At 42.6% G+C, this 24,652-nt stretch overlaps 2 protein-coding genes across 6 annotated transcripts in view; both read right to left on the minus strand.

The window, feature by feature from the left end:
* Positions 1-24,652, minus strand: part of drd3 (dopamine receptor D3) — a 71,082-nt gene that overhangs the window by 22,954 nt on the left and 23,476 nt on the right. The window contains exon 4 of one of the 2 annotated variants that reach the window (XM_055881977.1): positions 194-330. In XM_055881977.1, coding sequence (XP_055737952.1) covers positions 194-330 — 137 coding nt within the window. Of the gene's footprint in view, positions 1-184; positions 331-24,652 lie in introns of both variants that reach the window. The other variant, XM_055881976.1, reaches the window with a different exon arrangement.
* LOC129823170 (uncharacterized) lies at positions 11,661-17,919 on the minus strand. 4 transcript variants are annotated; one of them, XM_055881972.1, is made up of 5 exons: positions 17,534-17,886; positions 17,243-17,347; positions 16,879-17,148; positions 16,679-16,783; positions 11,661-16,560 (listed from the first exon to the last, which is right to left on the minus strand). In XM_055881972.1, the coding sequence occupies exon 5, from the start codon at positions 16,123-16,125 to the stop codon at positions 11,926-11,928; it is 4,200 nt and encodes a 1,399-aa protein (XP_055737947.1). In that variant the 5' UTR covers positions 16,126-16,560; positions 16,679-16,783; positions 16,879-17,148; positions 17,243-17,347; positions 17,534-17,886; the 3' UTR covers positions 11,661-11,925. The 4 variants fall into 4 exon arrangements, with proteins under 4 accessions (XP_055737947.1, XP_055737946.1, XP_055737949.1 ...); XM_055881975.1 differs by having other exon boundaries at positions 14,789-16,560; positions 17,534-17,919; XM_055881971.1 differs by lacking the exon at positions 17,534-17,886 and having other exon boundaries at positions 17,243-17,481.

The following is a 24,652-nucleotide window of genomic DNA, read 5'->3' on the forward strand; positions in this document are numbered from 1 at the left end:
TGGACTTAATTGACAAATGGAGAGAAACAACACACACTGAGTAATAGAGATCATTCACTACAATCAAGACCTGACTCACTGGCTAGGGAGGCAGTTTTCCAGGGGTATAGGGGCTCACTGGATAGTGGTTCATTTCAAACTGTGTAGGTGCGAGGGGGTGTGAGTGTGTCTCACCTGTACTCACGTGTCTCACCTGATGTGTTAAATCCGAACAGCAGGGGGCAGGATACTGCAAAGGCCAGGATCCACACTGTCGCGATCATGACCGAGACACGCTTCCTGGAGCTGTGTGTGGTGTTGTAGAGGACAGGCATCACCACCGCTGTGTACCTGGAGATGGATCACACAGACAAACGGGTTATACTAACTAACTAACCCTAACCGTATCCCTGGAAATGGATCAGTCACCACAAACAGACTGGTTATGCTAACTAACCCTGGAAATGGATCAGTCAGGTTATACTGATCTGTGACGAGAGAGAGAAAATGTGTAGGTTAAAAATTAGAAGCTAACAGAAAGAGAAAAAAGCAAATGAAATTCCAATGAGCGTGATATCAAGTTCCACAATGGAACAGCAAATGAAGCGCTTCTATATTGAAATTGATTCACAATTAGTCAATTTGGCAATTCAGCAATAAGGCTAGGAAAGCTTTGATAAAATTCATAAACCTTGTGTTGTATGCCAAGAATGCGTAATGGCTGGTGGCATTGTCATGCTGGAGGGTTATGTCAGGATGAGCCTGCAGGAAGGGTACCACATGAGGGAGGAGGATGTCTTCCCTGTAACGCACAGCGTTGAGATTGCCTGCAATGACTTCAGAACACTTCAGATCACTTCAGAACACTTCAGATCACTTCAGAGCATGGCAGATCACTTCAGAACATGGCAGATCACTTCAGAACACTTCGGAACACTTCAGATCACTTCAGAACACGGCAGATCACTTCAGATCACTTTAGAACATGGCAGATCACTTCGGAACACTTCAGATCACTTCCGAACACTTTCTATCTATTTTGATATATTTATCCTAATATATTGTATTACAGTTTTTTGCGATTGCTTACACACTTGTTGCGGAATTTGGCTCATTGTGTCAAAACTCTACACACAAGCCAAATAAGACACAACACTTGGAGATAAACATCTAATTTCTATGGCAAAATGAAACTCTGCAATCAAAACCTAACAATCCTTTTTCAAAATGGCATTTTTGCAACAAAATGATACACACATGCACCATTTAAATTACTCTTTCAAAGCAGCAACACACTGATGTACTCTATACAAAACACTGCTGCCTTTTTTATTTTCTCATACAGGCTTCTGTGTGTCACGTTCCTGACCTGTTTTCTGTTATTTTTGTATGTGTTTAGTTGGTCAAGACGTGAGTTGGGGTGGGCATTCTATGTTTTGTGTTTCTATGTTTAGGTCATTTGTAATTAGCCTTATATGGTTCTCAATCAGAGACAGGTGTTTGACATTTCCTCTGATTGAGAACCATATAAAGGTAGGCTGTTCACACTGTTTGTTTGTGGGTGGTTGTCTTCCGTGTCTGTGTATGTTACACCACACGGGACTGTTTCGTTGTCGTTCATGTATGTAGTCTGTTCCTGTTCGTGAGTTCTTCGTGCATTTATGTAAGTTCCATGTTCAGGTCTGTCTATGTCGTTTTGTTATTTTGGTAATCATTTAAAGTGTTTATCGTGTTTCGTCTGGATATAATAAATTCGTTATGTCAAACTATCACGCTGCGCTTTGGTCCAATCCCTACTCCTCCTCTTCTTCTGAAGAGGAGGAGGACGACCGTTACACTGTGAAAGATTGTCCAGTACATCTACTCACATTTCAGTACAGTACAGTAATCAATACAATATGTTACTGTAAACTCACGGAAACAATAATTATTACCGTAAAATTACAGTGCAATGGTAAACAAAAAATATTATTGTAAGGGATGGGGTGGAGGGTTTATGGATCCCGCTTTCTGTTAGGGTCTGGCCACATTACCTCATCCACATCACAAGCAATATCAACCCTGGCTGGGCAACAGGGAAAATATTGCCTTGCCCCATATCCAACCCTGGACTGACCCCACCTCAATGTCTCCGCATGCCTCCTCCGTTGCTTGCAGAAGAGGCAGGCGTGCATGTGGTTGGCGGTCATACACTTTCCAACTCCAAGCCGAAAATAATTCCTCAATCGGATTGAGAAATGGGGAGTAAAGGGGCAAGTACACAACTGTGAAGTTATTGTGGTTGGTGAACCAGTCCCTGACCAGAGCAGCCCGGTGGAAACCAACATTATCCCAGATGACCACAAACCAGGGCTGCTCTGGTCCGTCCTGTACAGCTGTGAAGTTATTGTGATTGGTGAACCAGTCCCTGACCAGAGCAGCCTGGTGGAAACTAACATTATCCCAGATGACAACAAACCTGTGCTGCTCTGGTCCGTCCTGTACAGCTGCATTATGTAGTGCATCCAGAAATATGATTATGTGTTGCAGTATTGTAGGGACCCAGGGTGGCATGGTGATGGAGAACTCCTTGCAGACTAATGGCGGCACACAAGGTGATATTTCCCCCGCGCTGCCCAGGGACATTCACAACGGCTCTTTGTCCTATAACAGTTCGGCCCCGGCGCCTGGTTTTAGCTAGATTGAATCCATCTTAATCAGTGAAAATAAACTCATGAGGCTGTGCAGCTGCATCAAAGTCCAGGACTCTCTGTAACAGAAAATGCATACACTGTCCCGTGAATATGGTGTAACTCAAAACACAGGACTACAATGTCTACATTTTCACACAAGGATGGGGGTGGGATGGGTCAGACACATTCAGTCAAAACTACAAGCTACAGGCAAGGCAGGTGCCTTGTTCACTGGGGAGCATAGACCTAATAGAGAGATTAAAGTAGATGTCACACGTCAAGATTTGATGGATGACCCTATGTGAGCCTATGTGACCGCTATGTGAACCTAAGGGGCTGCCTGTCAGGACATTCTGATGGTTAGGTGGGGGTCTTTGGGTAAGGGTCCAGTTGTCAGGTCAACCGGTAATGATTTATGACCCAAGCCTGATTTATGACCCTATGTAATGATTTATGACCCCCTGATGGTTAGGTGGGGGTCTTTGGGTAAGGGTCCAGTTGTCAGGTCAACCGGTAATGATTTATGACCCAAGCCTGATTTATGACCCTATGTAATGATTTATGACCCCCTGATGGTTAGGTGGGGGTCTTTGGGGAAGGGTCCAGTTGTCAGGTCAACCGGTAATGATTTATGACCCAAGCCTGATTTATGACCCTATGTAATGATTTATGACCCTATGTCCTGTTGTAGCAGGCATGCCCATATTTGGGCTTCCGGTCAGGACATCCTGGCCGGGGTGGGGGTCTTTGGGGTAAGTGTCAAGTTGTCAATGTCGTAAATCAAAAAAAGATCATGATTTATGACCCTATGTAGTGATTGATGCCCCAATGGTTTGTAGAAGGGGGGCATGCCCATATTTGGGCTTCCGGTCAGGACATCCTGGGCTTTTTGGGGTAAGTGACCAGGTGTCATGTCAAACTGTTCCTGGATGTCTAGTGTTGGGGGTTGTTAATGAACATTTCAAAGAGGCTGGCTTTGCAGAAGCCTTATAAACCCCAAAACAATTCCTGTTTAAGACTGTACAAGATCTTAAGAATAACCATGGAATTTGGGATCGGTGGCAAAGCGGTGATGACTGTAACAACTGAAGCGGGTCCTCGGTTGGTACATAGAGCACGGGCCAAGTATCAACCCGCAATATATGATGCTCCAAAAAAACGTTTTTTAAATGTGTATAGAAGCCAAATACCTCCATCAAATGCGCTGAAAGATCAAGTGTTGATGTCTAATGGACAGCTGTGGGGGTATCGGTTTGATTACGTGGCCTGTAGAGTGACCCTCTATACGGTCGCTGAAGGAGAAGAATATACAGACCAGACTGTAGGCTTGGACTATGGTGTTGAAGACTGGTCGGTTTTTCGCAAGGTTGTGTGTCCTGAACTGCGCCTTATCACCAAGGGGTATAGTGTGTTCACGGGGCACGAGACCCGTTGGGAAGGTACCCCTGACTCCTCAGGACGAATATTTCACAGGGTGAAAATACAAAGACAGAATGGACGTCCCTGCGGCTTGGAGTTCTATATCGGCACCCAGGAAATCCGAAACCAAAACCTTCGGGAGGGGGGCCATACTGGGGATACCAGACTGCGTCTGCTTATTCCTTTTAAAAGTTGGGATGTACTGGAATTGAACATGTTGAAGGCGTTGGATGATCTCTTTGTACAGAGCCAACAGAGGCAGAGCCTTGTGCATTTAAAGAAGTGCATAATATATACGAATCTTGAAGATTACGTTTCAAAAGAGCCTCAAGAAGATACAACTTCAGAAGAAAACTAAGTACGGGGAGTCTTTAACCACGCCCAGATACCCAAAGGCGGGGTTCTACAATAAAAGCAAAAGCAGCCGGTTCTTCATTTCATCATAGACCATGGATATCCCTACCTTCTACGAGGACTCCGCTACGTCATGGGGCCCCGAAACTAAGGACTCAATGCCTCGCAGCCCTACACTCTACTCACCCCTGGCAAGACCCTCGACACCCCCTACATGTACCCAGCCTGAGGATGTGTTTGATGGGGTGGTCAGTACTATTTTTTTGGATACCATCAAGGCCTCTGTAGCTACACTTTTAGACTTGGTGATTGGCGACTATATAAGAGAAAAATGCATCGGCTGTGGGATCAATCATCCCAGCCAGCGTCGTCATCCTTGCCTATACGACCCTCCGAGATACTACTTTTTCAATCATTTTGAGGAGCTGGTGAAAAGACTGTGGTCCCGCAGGTTTATACCATCGCTGGTCAGCGCCCTGGAGTCTATGGGTCTTGTGCCGTCTATCCCCAGAGTTTACGGGGTAACCGAGGCCTTCCTACATGAACTGAAGGAGGCAATTTTCATCCACGAGAAACTCAAAGAAATCCGACACACCCTGGTGACCGACAACAAATACCGGGAAGCTGTGGTGGCTGATGTGGTGCTTTTCTGGCTCAATAAATCCCAAGAGACCGAGTGACATTTTGTTATTTAGAGCTATGGGTAACTATGTGTCTACGATGTTGGAGCGAATAAATACATTTTTTCTTTTGAGAGACCTTACAAATGTTATGCATCAGATTATTGAAAATAAAGTGAATAATGTATCGTTCTACACGACACACAATACCTGGGCTAATGTCGAGCGTTTGTTGAAAATGGAACAAATCATGAATCATGTACGACATACGGGTGGTAGTTTGCAATGGACACAAATGGTATCAAGAATTGTTGATGAGTCTGAAGAGCTAGAAGTAACTTTGGCTAAGATTTTGCATTATTTGTTTGAACCCCCATTTAATGTGAACGTGTATCATATTTGTTGTTTATATACTTATATATCCGTGTGTGTTTTAAAAATTCAGCGACACAAACCTGTAAATCTAAACCATATATACAGGGTGTTGCATGATGTGATTGTTGAGAAAACTGGGACTTGTATCTTGCAACAAATCCTGAATTGGTTGTATACGTAATACTTGGTGTTAAAAAAATAAAAATTCTCAAACTGAAATGTTGTCGTTATTTGAAAGTGGCTCATTAACGTTATTGTCCCTCAGAGAGGCAAGAAGGATGGCTGAACAGCTGTTGAAAAACATTTATTATAATCCCGCTAACCCCGGGTCTTATGGTGGTAAAGAGCGTTTACAGAGAGCAATAGCCGAAGAAACAGGTAGCCTGTTAAGCGATGCTAAAGTGAGTGAGTGGTTATCAGAGCAGGATGCCTATACTCTCCATAAATCTGTAAGAAAACATTTTCCAAGAAATAGAGTTTTTTCTACGCATCCCTTATCCCAATTTCAGGCGGATCTATGCGACATGCAGGCCCTTGCCGATAAAAATGATGGAAATCGCTACATGCTAACGGTTATAGATATTTTCTCTAAAGTAGCCTTTGTAAGGGTTTTAAAAAATAAGAGCGGGGCCGAGGTAACCCGGGCCTTTGACTCGATCTTGAAGGCAGGAGGAGCACCCAATAAAGTGCAGACTGATGGAGGAAAAGAATTCTTCAATAAAACATTTCAGAAGCTGATGAATAAGTATAAAATAATACATTTTGCTACAGGCTCGGATTTGAAAGCTTCGGTTGTGGAACGCTTTAATAGGACTTTGAAGGAGCGGATGTGGAGATATTTTACAGCTCACAACACACACCGATATCTCGATATAGTTCAGGATTTAGTAACGGGTTACAATAACAATTATCATAAGAGTATAAGGATGAAGCCGTCGGAGGTGTCTTCTGAAAACTCTTTTCAAGTCTTTAAAAATCTGTATGGTTTGTTCCCCGTTCGCCGTAAGAAAAAAATTAACTTTAAATTCAACGTGGGTGACTTGGTGCGTATATCTAAATTGAGGGGTGTTTTCGACAAAAAATACGAACAAGGCTTTAGCTCTGAGTTGTTCACCGTTACAGAATGTCTGCCACGCATACCCTCTGTCTACAAATTACAAGATTATGACGGGGAGCTTATAGAGGGATCTTTTTATGAAAAGGAATTACAGAAGGTCCAGTTGGGTAAAGACAAAGTCTTTCACGTGGAGGAGATTCTAGATCAGAAGAGAGAAAAGGGTAAAAAATGGTTGCTGGTCCGCTGGAAAAACTGGCCCCAAAAGTTCAACAGTTGGGTATTGGAGCATGATGTGGTGGAGGCAACGGGGATTAACTTAAACCCACAGTCCTGATAACTAGCTCCTCATTCTCGTGTACACACGAGTGCATCATGGAACACAGCGGCTTCTACCTGACTCTCCCCAGTAATGCGTCTGCACATATATATCGTAATAATCAGAGTTCGAATTATACAACCAATTTTCCAAAGCCTATAGAGTTATCCGAGGCTTGGGAAGTAGGTCTCAGCGAGATTACATACCCCCATAGTTGGTATAATATCAAAGATAAGGACCGTGATTTTTATTGCAAAAAGTTATCGGAACCTGCAAAACTTATTAAGCTTAAAAAAGGTTTCTATAGAACCGTCGACAGGATCGTCTCAGAGTTGAATGAACACCTAACCCTAAACAAGATGGAAATATTCCTATTCTACAATCCAATCCATAAAAGGATACAAATCTCAGGGCCTGCTAACGGGGGTATAAAGACCAGCGGTAATTTATCCTACATGTTGGGGATGGGTCCCAATAAATGGACGTATGTGAAAGATAAATTATTCCCATTCCCTGCGGATATCCATGCAGGCTTTTACAACATATTTGTGTATACCGACATCATAACCTATCAAAGGGTCGGAGACACATGTGTGCCCCTCCTGAGAACAGTTCATATAGACGGAAAGGATGGGGACATCGTCACTGTCAATTATGACAAGCCGCACTACGTACCCGTCAGCAAGAAATATATTGAAAACATTCTGGTTGAGCTTAAAACGGATCAGAACGAAAACATTGAATTTACTTATGGTAAAACGATTGTAAAACTACACTTTAGACCCACCAAAACCTCTCTACATATATAATATTTGGTATTATATTTATAAACATAATACCAAATAAAAGGGTTATGGAGCACCCTCAGCTCGACCCCAACCGTTATGTTTCATACTATGTGGATCAAGTTGGTAATGGACTACCAGGATATCATGGAGCACCGACAATGTATGGTGCGGGGATAGGGGGTATATTTCGTAACCTCTTTAGGATGGTTTTACCGTTTATGAAGAGAGGCTTCAGCATAGCCAAACCACACTTAAAATCCGCGGCTAAAAATATAGTAAGTGAGGTTGTAGCAAATGCTATGACCCGCAGAGCGTCACCAGAGGTGGAGCATCAAGAAGGCTCGGGTCTTATGATATTGTCTCGAAGGCCAAAAAAGAGACCCCCAGGTTTAAGACGCAGGCCTGCACCTAAAAAGCGGAGGTTAACTGTTAAAAGAACCTCAGTAAGTCAAAGACGTGGTAAAGTGAGGAGGTCTGGACCAAAAAGAATACTAGGAAGTATTTTCTAAAAGAATAAGTGACATGGCTCTTTTACACCGAATGTCCTCTGAAGCTATAAAGACAGAACTCGATCTTTTCACGGCACCGTTAACGCAGCATTCAATAGACAGGTCCAGTTATGTGGAGATAGCCCCCCTCTCGGCTATTACAGATAACGGGCCTATCGAATTTTTCATACCAGGCCACGGTGACAACTATCTGGACCTCAACAACACCTTGGTGCATTTACGTCTAAAAGTGACCAAAAGAGATGGGTCTAATATTGCAGGCGATGCCAAAGTGAGTCTCATTAATTACCCCTTGGCCACCATCTTCTCCCAAGTGGATGTGACTTTGGGTGAACGCCTAATCAGTCAAAGCAGCGCCACATACCCATATAGAGCCATCATGGAGTGTTTGCTAAACTACTCCGAAGACACTCTCAAAACACAATTTAGCGCCGGGTTGTTTAGCAAGGATACTGCAGGAGTCTCTATGGAATCGACAGACCCTTCCACGGGGGCGAACAAAGGCCTAGCGGCACGCGCTCGCTACTGCGCCGAATCTCGAGAGTTTCATTTGCTAGGCCCTATACACTCTGACATTTTCTTTCAAGAACGGTTGCTCCTAAATTCTGTTGATTTAAGATTAAAATTAACCAGGGCCAAGGATGAGTTTTGCCTGATGTCTCCCCAAGACGGGGATTTTAGTTTGAAAGTGTTGGGGGCCACCCTTTTTATTAAAAAAGTGTCTGTATCTCCGGCAGTACGCCTGGGTCACTCACATGCTTTGATGAAAGGAAATGCCCTTTACCCTCTCCAAAGAATTACCATGAAAACCTTTAGCATACCTGTGGGCAGTAGAATCTGCAGTCAAGAAAACCTATTTCTAGGCCCTTTACCTAGATATGTGGTTATAGGTCTGGTTGATCACGCCTCTAATACGGGGAGTTTAGATAAAAAACCCTTTAATTTTCAACACTTCAATGCAGAGTATGTAGCTCTCTGTCAGGACGGACGTCAGGTTCCTGCTAAGGCTTTCCAACCCCAATTTAACAACAACATATCTGTGCGAGAATTTTACAATCTATTCCTGGCCACAGGGAGGCATCTAAAAGATCTCTCTTTGCCTATTGACAGAAATGATTTTGCAGAGGGTTACACTTTGTATGCTTTCAATTTATCACCTGATGATGACACCTCAGGAAATCTGTCTGTGATGTCCCAAGGTAACCTCAGGCTGGAAATGCGTTTCCGTACACCTTTAACCTGTACAGTTAGCATGATTGTTTACGCATGCTCTGATTCAATCTTGGAAGTGAATGCCCGAAGACAGGTCTTAGTGGATTATTATTAAGGACCTTTGAGCAAAGACATGAATACCCAAGAGTTGGAAGGGCTCATGAGCCGCTTGATTGGAAAACAATTTTGTGGAGTGATGGCCTGTGATGAATTACCTATTGAGATATGGCCTGAGAGGCCTGCAATGTTTATTGTCAATACCCATCCTAAACACATGCCTGGTGAACATTGGCTAGCTATGACATTAGAACAGGAAGGTGGAAGAAAAATCTCAACTTTTTTTGATTCCTATGGCTTTCCCCCCGGTTTTTCACATTTCCCTAAATCTATTAAAGATTTTTTGACCCTAAACGGTTCAAAGATCTACTACAGCATCAAACAAGTGCAAGATAACCTTTCCACTACATGCGGTCACCACTGTGTATTTTACCTGTGCCAAAGAGCCCGGGGAGTTTCTTTTGAAGATGTTATGTTTCTTTATAAGGATGATTTAAGAAGTAATGATCACTTTGTATCTTGTTTTGTTAGAAAATATCAAAAGTGTTCAAATGTGTGTCGTTTAAGAACGCGTAATCAAGGCGTATGCTCACGTCATATGTTTCAAGAATGCCACAAATGTTAATTTGCTTATTTTTCAAATAAAACATTTTATTGAATTTAATCATAGTCATTCAAAAGTCATTTTCAAAAGTCTAACCACGCCGAGAGATCGGGATTAGGAAAAGGTCCTGAGACGTTCATGGGAGTAAATGAGTTAGCATCATCGCTTTCATAGGGGGGCGGTGTCGTTGGGGCATCTTTAGGGGTGCTGTATCTCGTTGAAGGCTTTTGTTTTAAAGCTTGAATCTGTTGACGAAGCTTATGGTTGGGTACACCCGAGAGGGGAATGTTCAGGATTGCCAGGGCCTTAAGAAACTGACGCCAGCCGGGAGGCCTTCGGTCATCAGCAACCTTGTGGGCAGCCGTGGTACTTTTAACTAAGTCCACCATATGGGAACCCCTAACAACAGCGCCCTGAAGTATAAACTCTCCAGAATCGTTCCAAGCAGCTAATCCCTTTGAGTCTTTTATCTTGTTCATAATGTATTTAACATTCTTCCGGTTACGTAAAGGCACATGTGTCAGTAGGTCATGCATAACTTTATCTTCAAAAGGCATTTGAGCTTCACCAGACATAGGATCTTCACTAGGTAAGAGCGCCGGTACAGGCCTTACCGGGGCCTGGCTATCGTTAGGTTCGACATCTGTTAAAGGGTCCGGTAGGGAAAGTGTTAAATGGTTGCTCTCTCTCGCCCCTTGCTTTACCAGAGTCAAATATCTTTGCATTAGGTTTGTGTATTTTTGGATCTTATCATAAGGGTTCAATCCTTTTCGGTTCAAAACATCCTTCATGGCCGTATCCAAATCATTTTCAGCTGTTTGTCTGATATTTTCAGGACCCTGCATTTGATTTTTAAGTCTATCCAACTCTTGTTGTGGCACCAAGTACATTTTAGTGGCCATCACACCGCGTGTTCAACCCCCACGTCTGGCAGCAATAAGGCTGGTGATGAAGGGCACAGCTATACTGAGTAAAGGTATGAGAAAACCTCCAGACTGTTGTATACTATGTCTTTTCTTTTGAAGACTGGCCCTTTTATTGGCAAAGAGTTTGATCGCGGTCTTTTGTCTCTTTAATTTTTTCAATTGGTTCAGGGTGAGTGGAATGCGTCCTTTGAGAAGATTCAAAGCAATCTCACATAAGGCTAATATGAGATCTGAAGAACAACTACCCAAGATGGCCTTCCGTCCTTTAGCTGTAGACCCAACTAGCCTTGTCAAAAGGGGCAGGTTTCTTTTTAAACGCAGAGACATAGCGTTTACTTTTTAGGAAGGTATGCAGCAGGCCGCTCCCACGGAAACAGACCTGTACGTAGCCTAAGCTGTTCTGGAGTATTTGCTTTTAAATCCACGATTAAATAAGAAAATGGCTCTTTGGTAGCGTCCTCATAGCTCTCCATAAAGTATGATTTCCTTCCAGGGTACATCTGCTGAGCTAGAGTGCTAATTTGCAGTTTGTCTCTAGGATTTTTAAACAATACCATGTAGTTGGCATTCAAGCTAATGGTACGGCTATTTTTACCTTGGTGAAACACATTCTGGACCAAGTAAAGCACGGACAGGTTTCTATGATGAGTATATTGGGTAAAAGCTCTTGCAATTTCTGGATGTTCGCTACCAGCAAATAGCATATCGTCCAAAACAAGCAGATTGTGTATATGTGGGGGGAGAAGTTGATCATCAGACAGAGAATCGGGTATTCCTTCAACAAACTTGATTTTTATTGTCTTCAATAATTCATCATACAGAGGTTGGTAACAGGAATAACACCATACAATATTGTCAGGCTTTTGAGATAACACATGTTCAGAATTCTCTAAAATACTTTTTACAAAAAAAGTTTTACCACTGTTTGATGGGCCTGCAATTAAGGCCGAAAAGGGCAGTTTTAAACGGGGGTCAAAATCCTCGACAGCCGTCATTATATCTTAAGCTTTAAGACACACTGGGGCTTGTAGCCTAAGTCAGTAGCCAAAGGGCAATGTGGTACCGTCAGGCAATAGCCGTCTCTTGTCATAGACTACCCTGAATCTTTTAGTGAGTGGGGCGTTTCTTAGATGGAACCCCTTTTTATCCCTCACTATTTTGTTGTAGGAGGTCAAAATCTCCAAGTCACTATTCTTGTCATTTACGAACCCGTCGACCAAGCGCGTGATTGATTCCAAGTTTACACGCGGGGCATTTTCGTAGTTTTGAGTCACGCCTTTGGCTTTCAACACCACGTGATTGTCTTTAGTCCTAAAAGCATAGCTTTTGGGCCCACATGAGGACCATTCTGTGATATGGTCACCCTCGGCGAGTTCACTAGTTAAACCCCCAAGATAGTTGCTGAGTGGGGGGTTCCAATCCCCCGGCTTGCTTACATAGACCACAGAGTCTGTGTCGTGGTAAAGAACCCGCCGCTGAAGCTGTTCCATGAGGGTGTACAGTTCAAGTCGGGCATAGGCTGTGGTAAATGCTGCAAGAAACACATTTACATTACCTGGGGGTAGAACCCACTTTGGGTTGCGCCGCCATTGCACCAAGGCAATGTCTTGACTCAAGAATGAAAAATGTGAAATTTCGTATTGGTCCGAAAAAACAAATTCCAAAAATTCTTCCGGGTCTTTAATGATCGAAGTTGTTAGCATATTGCTTCTCTGCGCTAACTTCCCCCAAAGGGAGTTCAAGTACAATTTCGAAACATTTCTTTTGGTTTTGTTGACCTGTATTCTGTCAGGGTCAAGAAGTATGCCTTCTCTGTCATGGTAGTCTTGAATGTACTTCTCTTTACTTTCTTCATCTGTAACCGATGCTGGATAGCCTGAAGCCATCTGCTTGCATCTCAAGAAGGTCTTGATGTACTCTTTAAAAAGTGTGTCTGATTTCCTGGAAAAGTTCCACACTTCAAAGATTTTGGCCACACGATACCCCTTCTCCAAAGCCTTAGAGAATTCAACGGTGACCCAGACACCTGTCAGGGCTCTTTCTTGATCTGAGTGATCACATGGGTTTTCCTGGTTGTTGTGTTCACAGCATGTGCGACAAAGGGGAAAGAAAAGTTTTCCTTTAGACCCCTTGTAAGGCAGCACAGGTATAAACAGACCCCTAGGAGGGTAGACAGTCGCTTTGATTAAACCAAAATAATTTTGGGGTTCGTCAAAGTCGCTGTGAATAATTTCAGGATGCCCTATAGGATAGCATGAAGAACTCATTACATGAGGATATAGGGATGTAAAATCTACATAGCCTATTGTCTCGTCGGGTTGAGCTACATAACGCAATGTCAAAGCATTGGTCCTGCCTCCAAACAAGGCCTGTCTCGGTTCCAGGGGCTCTGGAGGGTCATATTGGGTAAGGAAGGCCTGAACATGAGGATCCGCCTTTTTCAGGGCTGTCCATTCGTGTTCCCACAAAACCACAACTTTTAACCCGTATGTAGCCTTTAAAGAATTCAGTTTGTCTTGAAACTCTTGGTACATTTCCCCAAAAGTCTTTTGGGTTAGGACACACATGGCCTGGGGGACAAAGCATAATTTACAACCGTGGAAGAAACAACCGTTGTACTCATACACTGTCTCAACACCGTCAATCTGTGTGTATCCATCTACATGGTAAGGCCCAAAAGCCTTCTCCCCCCGATTCAAAGCATGTTGGATAAAAACATTTTTATCCTGGGCTAGGTACTCCAACCATTGAATGGAGCCACTAGAGTAGGCCTTGAATTGTCGTCGGTAGTTGTCTGGCGATGGGATCGCTATAGATGCTGGAGTTAGATAGTGTGTACGATAGGTTTTCATGCACGCGGATGCAATAGTTGTACAGCTCCAGGGGTCAATGCCTGCATCTTTGATTACCTCTTCTCTGAATCTGAGGCATCCTTCACGTAGTATAACCACGTCATTGTCACAGTATGATTCCATCTCTTTATGAAAATCAAAAGTTCCATGTCTTACTGTCTCGTACCAAGTCATGAATTTCTCACGCTCTTTGGTAGACATTTGATCACAACCGTACATTTCGGGGGCTGGATAAGCTCCTATATAATGTAGATTCTCCTCAGATGTGAAGAAGTGGGGGAAATAGCCTTTGACCGAGTTTTCAAAACCCAAGGCCTCTGGCATTTGAGCCAATCTCATGGGTAAGAAGCTTAAACTGTCAATGTATCTCTGTTTGAAGGCGTGGTCAACAAAACATAAGATTTTACTCCCTTGAGCAATGACACTGGGCGCCACGCCTTGCTGTATCAAAGGGTTCAGAAGCAGATAGGAGTCATAGGCGCGCGCATTGTGTGCTATAAACGTGAAGTTTCTGTACTGGGCCTTTCTAAAATGTTTTAGAAAGAGTCGGGCGCAATCGGGCCCCTCGGCCGACCACTTTTCACCGGTGAAAGTCATGGTAGATACAAAAATAGGCAAGTGAACCCCTGATTGCTGATTTGTCTCAAAATCATAAAAAACATATTTCTCTGTATGTTCATCTTCAGCCAAGGGCTGAATGTAACACTCATGTGTTACTTCTTGAACAACTTCTGCGTCTCTGCTTTTCAAGGGCCCTTTACAGATTGGGCAATGTAGAATACCACAAACATGGGGTTTAGGGCTGTCTATTTTAAGGTTGTAATTGCAATGACATTTTGGACATTTCTTGTTAATGTCACAAATGCTTACAGATTTACAGGCCTTGGGGTGCCATGTTTCAGTTTTGTGTTTTTCGTAACAGTAGGCTGAACGACATGTGCGGTGACAATCCTCACAGGGTGTCAAGTTTAGCGGTTGCATAGGGCAATGTTTATCCAGACATACTGAACAGTTATAACGGCACGAGTGCCCCCCCTGGCGGGTGTAGCCGGTATGACAGCCTGGACAGACATATGGGGCGCCTAAAAATGCTGTGATGTTAGTTACGGCATAGTAATGCTCATTTTGCACATAAAAGTACATAGTCTTAGGGTGTGGTTCTTGTATATTTTGGAACTTCAAGAGCGCGTCATTAGCTCTACTGTGGTACAAAACCACAATCTTGATATTCAGAAAGTTTTCAAATTTGCCTATGTCGGAGAAAGCCACAGCCTCCTGTATACCTAAACCCACAGCCTTTTGTAGCTCTTGAGCTTTCTGTAACGCTTCGCGCTCTGTACATCCTGGGCTGAGTAAGTGGGCCAAACCTATGGCAAAGCATAGCTTATTACCATGATTGTGAACGATTATGAGGTAGGCCTTTTTATTGCTTATGATTTCGGACTGCATCAGGCTATCGAGTTTACGTCTCTGCCCGCCGCCCCCTTGTGGTGGCCGGACTAATTGTACTACAAGTTCGAGGGTCCTATCTGCTAGCACGTTTAAATTTGACTGAACAAGGCGTTCTAGCAGGTTAACAAATTGTTCAAGATCTGCTTCACCCCTATTTAAAATAAGCGACACACGGCTCTGCAGACTGTCTCCAAAAATTTCCAACTGTAAGGTATCCCTTGGTTGGCTATAAGCTCTAACTCTATCTACCAGTTCATTCAAAGTGTCCATAAGCATTACGTAAAACACAGCATATTCCCGAATCTGACCCCCCCATGCGAAATTGAAAAACTGTCGAACCTCAATATTGTGGAATTTATTTCGATACAAAACATGTTCACTGCGATCAAGACCATCCCCATCCTGATTTGCTAGACAATTGTCCAACTGTTCAAAAACATCGTATTGGGTTTCAGACTCTTCAGACATGGGTGTTAAAGGCTGGCTTAGAGGTGTAGGTGGTGCAGAATTAAACCTAGGGCTTTCGTTCTGTACATTGTGATCAAGACCTTCCCGCTCCAGATTTGATAGACATTTGTTCAGCTGTTCAAAAACATCGTATTGGGTTTCCTCTTCGAACAAGGGTGTTAAAGGATGGCTTAGAGGTGTAGGGGGTGCAGAATTAAACCTTGGGCTCTCGTTCATCTGGGTAATTAAAGATATGATTGATTCGGGTATCTGTGATAACCTGTTTTCATCTGCAGACCCTGACTCATTCATACGTGTAATAATTTCAATGAGTTCGGAGGGAATCTGGGATAATAGGTTTTCATCTATAGCCCCTATGTCAATTAGCCCAGAATCATTCATATGGTTAATTATATCTTGGAGCTCTGTAGGGATTTCCGCTAAGAGGGTTTCAATTGTCTCGCTTAGGTCTATAGGGGGCGCCATTTCTCTACTTAAGGATGTGTGTGCTTGTGTTTTTTTACATATGTGTTTTTTAACGGAGGTATTTGCTTGTTTTAACCCTACTGTTGTTTAACATGCGGGGAAGCTCTCTACGCCAGAATGACACATCCTGATTGTATTGATGTTCGAATAGAATACCCATACGACGTTGAAGTAAAGCCTTTCGTGATTTTAAACCCTGTGTAAAAGCCTTGAAAAGCACGGCTTGGTCTATTTCACAAGAGGCTGTTGCCCCACCAGAATTGGCCGCTTCAATAAGGTTGGCCACTTCACAGAACATCAAATCGTCTACCTCAGAAATGTCATTTAAAACTTTGAAATCATCAGGCTTCGCTGTTCTGGTGACTGGGGTCTTTGGCGCCTCCTCGGGATCTAGATGTGTAGCTTCTTGGAGGTCTTTATAAGCAGGCGAGGAGTCTGCATTAAAAATAATACATACAGAAAAATAGGTTATTAACCCTAAAATATGTTTGATAAAAATGTAAAATACATTTCAGATATAAGCCTATATATTAACAATACATTAATTAAATACCTCGGCTTTTTTGAAGAGGGCTGTTCTGAAGAAGCTCTGAGAACTCGGGAACATGTCTTTGGGCAACCCTAATTATAGCATCTGCCTGGTCTGTAGCTTGTGAGCCTGAAATTTAAAAAAAAACAGCATTAGTACATGTTTAAACATATTCAGGCATAAAAATAAAATATATATATATATAAATGATAATTGTTTCATACCTTGTCCTTGTAACTCTGTCTCGTGAATACCCTCCCAGTAGTATTGTTCGGGTGAAGCGGACCTGTGGATCTGGGCCCTGATTGTCCGTTGGTGTTTAATAGGGGGCGTCCAACGGTCCTGGGTCAGGGGAGTTGACAGGCCTTTTAAAGTCTCTGTTTGCGGCTTGTGTGTAAATACATCCTGGGAGTAGGGCACAATTGTCTCGTAGGCATATCCTTCACAGAAACCGTGTAGACTCCCTATGGCACCCGTTCTAGGATGTATTTCCGCTGTAAACACATAAAATAACTTTTAATATAAGATGCCGATACTTTTTGTTTTTAAGGTATAAATATTCTTACGGAATTCTTGAATCTTACTTACTACAATTCAGGGTCGGCGTTGGGATGTAAGCAATTTGTTCCGGAGACCCTACGGCCGGTTCGAGTTCAGTTATATCTCGGAGAATCTGAGTGAAGGTTTGAGAATCTAAAAAAAAACATTAGATAATATTAAAGCTCTAATCATTTTAGCTAATATTGACATTTTATACGTTAAGAATCCGGGCCCTAAGGCCTGTTTAATATTTCTATAACATACAACGTTTTCAAACAATTCCCAAGAACAAACAAATCTAATATATAACATATGTAAATATTTATTTCCAGAACTAACCTTGAGAAATATCCATGAGGAGGGTTTTTACCAGATGATCTTTTTTAACGGGGTCCGTCCGATAACTATTCCTGGGGGAATGCTGTAGGGTAAATGCGCGAAAACGAAGCTAACAGGGGGGACCTGTTTTGCTTAGCTTTTGTAGCCGTATGACTCGCGTGGTGTCGTATTTTTTCGCGCTAAAAACAGCCTAAAAGTTATCTTTGAAGCCTAAGGCATGTGGTTCAAACACCAGCCATTTGGTTCAAACATAGGGTATTGGGTGGTGTCTAAACATTAGGTATCTTTTGATATTCTAAAATCTCCGGGGGCTAGCATCTAGATGCTGGGGTGGGGAGGTCTCGACAGGGCTGGGCTGAATGACTTTTAGACATCTGTTTGGCCTGATAGTGTAAAGAGAGAGAGAGAGAGAGCCTTGAGCGCAGATGCAAGGGTATTTTTTTAACAAACACCTCGCCCCCTTTTTCTGTTTGTGAAACACACACACACACACACAGGCACTACATCATACGCACGCCCATACGCGCGCACATTGCGCAAGTTTTTTTTCTCAGGGACAGATTGCGCTAAGAGTGAACAAACGCGAGAGTTCATAACGTGGTGAGATTCTGCTTTTAAAACCATTTATTTCATTCAAAATATTTAGTACATACATTTTATAGCCTTACATTCTTAAGGTATTTTACGAAGCCTTTCTTACAGATCCAGGGATCTGATGCAACCACCCCCCATTGTCAGTGTCCAGTTGGTCATCAAAATGCCAGGATCTCTTGCCAGGCTCATCAACACTTGGTAAGTTTTCACTCCAGGGGTACATCCTACGTCGGGCCTTTTGGTCCTGGCTATGTCTCAAGAAAAGTCGAGGCCAGCGCCTTAACTGTTCGCGATTTTTAAAGAGAATGTCCAGCTTATTCATAAGTGTTATGAAAATTGGATAATCCACCCATTTAAAACTAAACACAGGAATAAAAAAGTTTACATCTTTGCATGCTCTGGATGCTACTGGAGAATTGACAGACTTTGTAGCATTACCCGCATCATAAACTTCACAGGCTAAAATTGTCACTTTGTTGTCCGGGTTATAGTCCATTGAAGCAATTCTTAGAGCCTTGAGATCACTGCGTCCGAAGACCTGTTCTTCCAACGCATAGCCTGGCACAGCTGTGCCACTCAGGACCTGTTCAATTTTACAAAGAGCCAGCCTGATGTTTAGCCATTCTCTCATGCCCAGAGCAGGAGAAAAACTCCCAGGTTTTGCCTGATAAACGGGTTTGGGGGCACTGGCGTTGAAGATCTTTACCGTAGAATCCTCCGGCTGGAATATGTAAGACATATGGCCCTCACTCGTACCCAAAAATCCTTTAAAACATTCTGGAGCTTCACACAGAACTTCCTCAATGCTTTGTTCACTGGGTTCATGACAAGCCGAGCATAACATACCATAAATTGACATATGTGTCATTTTTGTTTAATATTCAGGGGGTTTATCTTGTACAATCTTAAACATGCATTGTTTTGGGGCTTTATAAGGCTTCTGCAAAGCCAGCCTCTTTGAAATGTTCATTAACAACCCCCAACACTAGACATCCAGGAACAGTTTGACATGACACCTGGTCACTTACCCCAAAAAGCCCAGGATGTCCTGACCGGAAGCCCAAATATGGGCATGCCCCCCTTCTACAAACCATTGGGGCATCAATCACTACATAGGGTCATAAATCATGATCTTTTTCTGATTTACGACATTGACAACTTGACACTTACCCCAAAGACCCCCACCCCGGCCAGGATGTCCTGACCGGAAGCCCAAATATGGGCATGCCTGCTACAACAGGACATAGGGTCATAAATCATTACATAGGGTCATAAATCAGGCTTGGGTCATAAATCATTACCGGTTGACCTGACAACGGGACCCTTACCCAAAGACCCCCACCTAACCATCAGGGGGTCATAAATCATTACATAGGGTCATAAATCATTACCGGTTGACCTGACAACTGGACCCTTACCCAAAGACCCCCACCTAACCATCAGAATGTCCTGACAGGCAGCCCCTTAGGTTCACATAGCGGTCACATAGGCTCACATAGGGTCATCCATCAAATCTTGACGTGTGACATCTACTTTAATCTCTCTCCTAATATTGTAGGACATACATTGTATTGTACTGTGATGCAGAATGATGTGCAACAATTACATACGTACTGTCTAGTGTAGAAAGTTGAAGACATACCTGTTCTCCAGTCTAAATGTCCGTATTATGGATGCTACTTTGTAGTGTTTCAGGTTGGGCTGAACTCTCTGCCTCCCTCATCGTCAGGCCATGATTTATGACATGGTCCACCAAAGTGGCCCTAATGTCATCGGAAATATGTCTACGTCTATTGCCTGGTCCCCTTCTTTGTTCTTGTCCTCCTCCTACTCCTCTCTCTCTTCCTCTCGCTTTCACTGCCTCCATGTTTGGAAAGTTCTCACAAAAGAGGTGAGCTTACCGGAGGTCTATTTGTAGTGCTAAGGCTCAGACTAATTGGGGTTCAATTACTGTATATATTACTGTATATAATATTTTCATGTGTGTGGGGGTGTTGCCAATTTCAGGTATGTTTTGCATTTTGAATAGAAGTGTTTTCTTGATCGAAGTGTCTAATGTAAGAAACAGTGTGTAGTGTTTTGTAAGTGTTTTGCAGAACTGCAAACAAAGTGCAAAGTGTGTTGCAGAATTGTAAACAAAGTGGAAAGCAGAAAATGTGTTAGTACTTTTGGTGCCTTTGTTTAAGGTATGGTTACAAAACGTAAGGTTTTGATGCTTTTGTCTAAGCATTCACCTTCAGTGTGTAAGCAATCGGCAATAACTGTAACAAACTGCATAAACTATAGGACATTATGAATGTACTTAATTTACTGCAAATGTAGCGTAATACCACTGCATTTATGTGTTTTGGGTCCCGCTTTAAATAACATTCAGCTTATAAAGGCTTCATAGATCCTTCATAATGCCATCATAAGTACTACATAAATGTGTTACAAAGCATCTCTAACCATATGTCATGATTTATAAAGTGTTCATAAATGTGGCATAACTGTGTGACATAATCACCAATGTCAAATGTGACATACCCACTATGTTGAATATGATATAGACGTACTCTGTGATAAGAGTCACTGACTCAAAGCCACAAGAGGGTAGAGCATATTTCAAACATTGCTTGTTAGGGGGAGTTAGTTGCAGAAACGTTCTAATGGTTTAGTGAAGTCACGTTATTCACATTACCCCTAATCGTTTTTCTGTTGTGCTATCTGGGATCCTTGGTACGTCCCTTCCCTAAACCCTAACCCTAACCCTAGGGTTTAGGGGAGCCACCTCCAGGACACCTACAGCACCCGATGTCACAGGAAGGCCAAAAAGATCATCAAGGACATCAACCACCCGAGCCACTGCCTGTTCACCCCGCTATCATCCAGAAGGCGAGGTCAGTACAGATGCATCAAAGCTGGGACCAAGAGACTGAAAAACAGCTTCTATCTTAAGGCCATTAGACTGTTAAATAGCCATCACTAGCTGCGTTCCATCCGGTTACACAACCCTGCACCTTAGAAGCTGATGCCCTATATACATAAATATGAAATCACTAGACACTTTAATAATGTTTAAATAATGATTACATACTGCTTTACTCATCTCATATGTATATACTGTATCATATTCTACTGTATTTTAGTCAATGCCACTCAAATATTGCTCAATGTAATATTTATATATTTCATAATTTTACTTTTAGATGTATGTATTGTTGTGAATAATGTTTAGATACTACTGCACTGTTGGAGCTAGGAACACAAGCATTTCGCTACACCCGCAATAACATCTGCTAAATATGTGTATGTGACCATTTAAATTTGATTTGATTTAACCCCTGCCCTTACCCTAACCTTAACCATAATCATAACACTTACCTAATCATAACCTTAATCTCCCAAAACACCTTCCCCAATGAGTCTTGGCAATAAAGACATTGTGTTTGTAACTCTCATTGGGATAGTATTCCACACAAACGCAACACACATCGACCACAGATTTGAAGGGTGTAGTCTTTCTTCTTCTTGGTGGAGAATTTAGCTTGCTAGCTATGTCCTTTGCTAATTAGCTAGCTGGAAGGTAGGACCTGTTGTCTTTTTCTCCCTTGAGGCCAAGGGGAATGGTTTCCACTAGATAGCGCAGCCACAAATTCAAAATTGGCTATATCATAAAAATGTATGGTTATTTTATTTTATTGATCTTAATATAAGGTTAGGATTAGGCATAATGTTATCATTGTGGTTAAGGTTAAGGTCAGGTTTAAATAGCATTTTAAGAAGATACATTGTGGAAATGGGTGGGGTTTAGCCATAATTATGACTTTGTGGCTGTGTTAACTCTTCCCCTGTAAATATTCCCCAGGTCGTTGTTGTAAATGAGAATGTGTTATCAGTCAACTTACCTGGTAAAATAAGGGTAAAAAAAATGGAAACATTTACTAGCGAGGACAAGTGGAATATTTTTGCTAGCAAAGGACATAGCCTGATGACAAATACTTTACTCAGTAAGGTCACTCCCATATAATTATATGGTCACTCCTACTAAGGCCAACTTTGAATGGATACACTTACCTTGATGAAAGACCCCAACCTAAGGAAATTAAAAGTGTCTTTATTTACATGTTCCTCAGTACACATACACAACAATATAACGAGCCATACCGTGGGGTGCTGGACCCAGTCAGGTCTCTGATACAACAATATAACAAGCCATACCGTGGGGTGCTGGACCCAGTCAGGTCTCTGATACAACAATATAACGAGCCATACCGTGGGGCGCTGGGCATAACGAGCCATACCGTGGGGTGCTGGACCCAGTCAGGTCTTTGATACAACAATATAACAAGCCATACCGTGGGGTGCTGGACCCAGTCAGGTCTTTAATACAACAATATAACAAGCCATACCGTGGGGTTCTGGACCCAGTCAGGTCTTTAATACAACAATATAACAAGCCATACTGTGGGGTGCTGGACCCAGTCAGGTCTTTGATACAACAATATAACAAGCCATACCGTGGGGTGCTGGACCCAGTCAGGTCTTTAATACAACAATATAACAAGCCATACCGTGGGGTGCTGGACCCAGTCAGGTCTCTGATACAACAATATAACAAGCCATACCGTGGGGTGCTGGACCCAGTCAGGTCTTTAATACAACAATATAACAAGCCATACCGTGGGGTGCTGGACCCAGTCAGGTCTCTGATACAACAATATAACAAGCCATACCGTGGGGTGCTGGGACCAGTCAGGTCTTTAATACAACAATATAACAAGCCATACTGTGGGGTGCTGGACCCAGTCAGGTCTTTATATAACAATATAACAAGCCATACCGTGGGGTGCTGGGCCCAGTCAGGGCATCAACCTATCTAAACACCTCTCACACCCCAGTAACCTGTGGATCATGAGAGAACCTTCATAAATCAGCAAAACATTTATAACCTATTTATTGACACTTTATACACTATCCTGTAGTACTTTGTTTGAAGTGAGACACCTTCGGTCATCCATAACTAGGGCTGTTGTGGTGGCCGTATTACCGCCACAACCGCGGTCACTAGTCATGAAGGCAGTTCATTTCCATGTGACCGTTCAGTCACGTAATTAGGCTTCTCCAAGCTCTGATGCTGCTGCTGGTCATTAGTAGCCTATCAAACTTGCTAACTGCCTGGTACTCAGCACTCTATTGTCCCTCTAATCACTCTGACATCAATGCAAATGTGATTGAACATCTGATCAAGCACTTCATGAGAGCCCATGAGCTAATGTTGCGCAACATTTCTATAGGCTATGCAACAGCGCGAGTAAGCAGAGTGATGGCCTCTACTAAAAATAGGAGGATCCCATCATATAGGCCTACAATATTTATTTCTCAACTTTCCTAATATTAAGCACATTGTTTATATTTACAACAGGAGTATAGCCTACCTGGCTGGCATGCAAATTAACCACGGGAAAAGCTTCCTCCATTTGCTATTTAAGTGCATAGATGACATGTGTTTTTTCCCCGCTGCCCATATTTTGATACAGGTGCATGATAATTGTCCATATTAAATCAAAACTAATTTCACACATATATTATTTAGTATATGTAAAGAGAAGATTAAATTAAAAATAGTCTGATGGGTGACAATATTAGCCTATCACTTGTGAATTATATATTATCAGCTGTGAATGATGCCCAGCATAAGAAACAATTCCTTTTTTTGGCAACTTTTTCTAATCATAGTTGCACGCCTCATTGTAGGCTTAGCCCATAGGCCTATATGTTTTGATAAGGTTTGTATCACAACTAAAGTGGCTGTAACAGTCCTGACCTATTTATGTTAGTTTTTATGTGTTTTTGGTCAGGGCATGTGTTTTGGGTGGGCAGTCTATGTTACCTGTTTCTATGTTGGTTTCGGTTTGCCTGGTATGGCTCTTGATTAGAGGCAGGTGGTTTGCATTTTCCTCTAATCAAGAGTCATATTTAGGTAGGGCATTATCACTGTGTGTTTGTGGGTGATTGTCTCCTGTGATGTCTTCGTTTGTGTTCGATATATTCACTTTTGGAGCTGTTTGGCTGTTCGTATGTTTCGATGTCCGTTCCTGTTCGTGAGTTTACGTTTGTCTATGTAAGTTTATGTTCAGGTTCCGTTGTACGTCGTTTTGTTATTTTGTAGTTTTGAAAGTGTTTTGTTTTGTTACGTGACCATCGTATTTATAAAATAAAGATGGCTTATTTCCCTGACTCCGCATTTTGGTCCGAAGATCCTTCTCTCCTCACCTCTTCCGAGGATGAGGAGAGCGACAGCTATGACAGAATCACCCACCAAAATACAGAGACCAAGCGGTATGGGAAAAATGCTCGACGGAGCAACAAGGACTTTTGGACTTGGGAGGAGATCCTGTCTGGTAGAGGACCCTGGGCGCAAACTGGAGGAAATCGCTGCTCTCGTGAGAAGAGTGAGGCAGCCACAGCCCAGGAGCGCTGGTATGAGGAGGCAGCTAGGAGACGTGGATGGAAGCCGGAGATTCAAGCTCGTAACCGGAATTA

Source organism: Salvelinus fontinalis, chromosome 25, assembly GCF_029448725.1.
Source record: "Salvelinus fontinalis isolate EN_2023a chromosome 25, ASM2944872v1, whole genome shotgun sequence".
Taxonomy (NCBI): domain Eukaryota; kingdom Metazoa; phylum Chordata; class Actinopteri; order Salmoniformes; family Salmonidae; genus Salvelinus; species Salvelinus fontinalis.

Coding starts and splice junctions, on each gene's coding strand:
- LOC129823170 (XM_055881972.1), bottom strand. CDS start 16,125: ATGGCGCCCCCTATAGACCTAAGCGAGACAATTGAAACCCTCTTAGCG.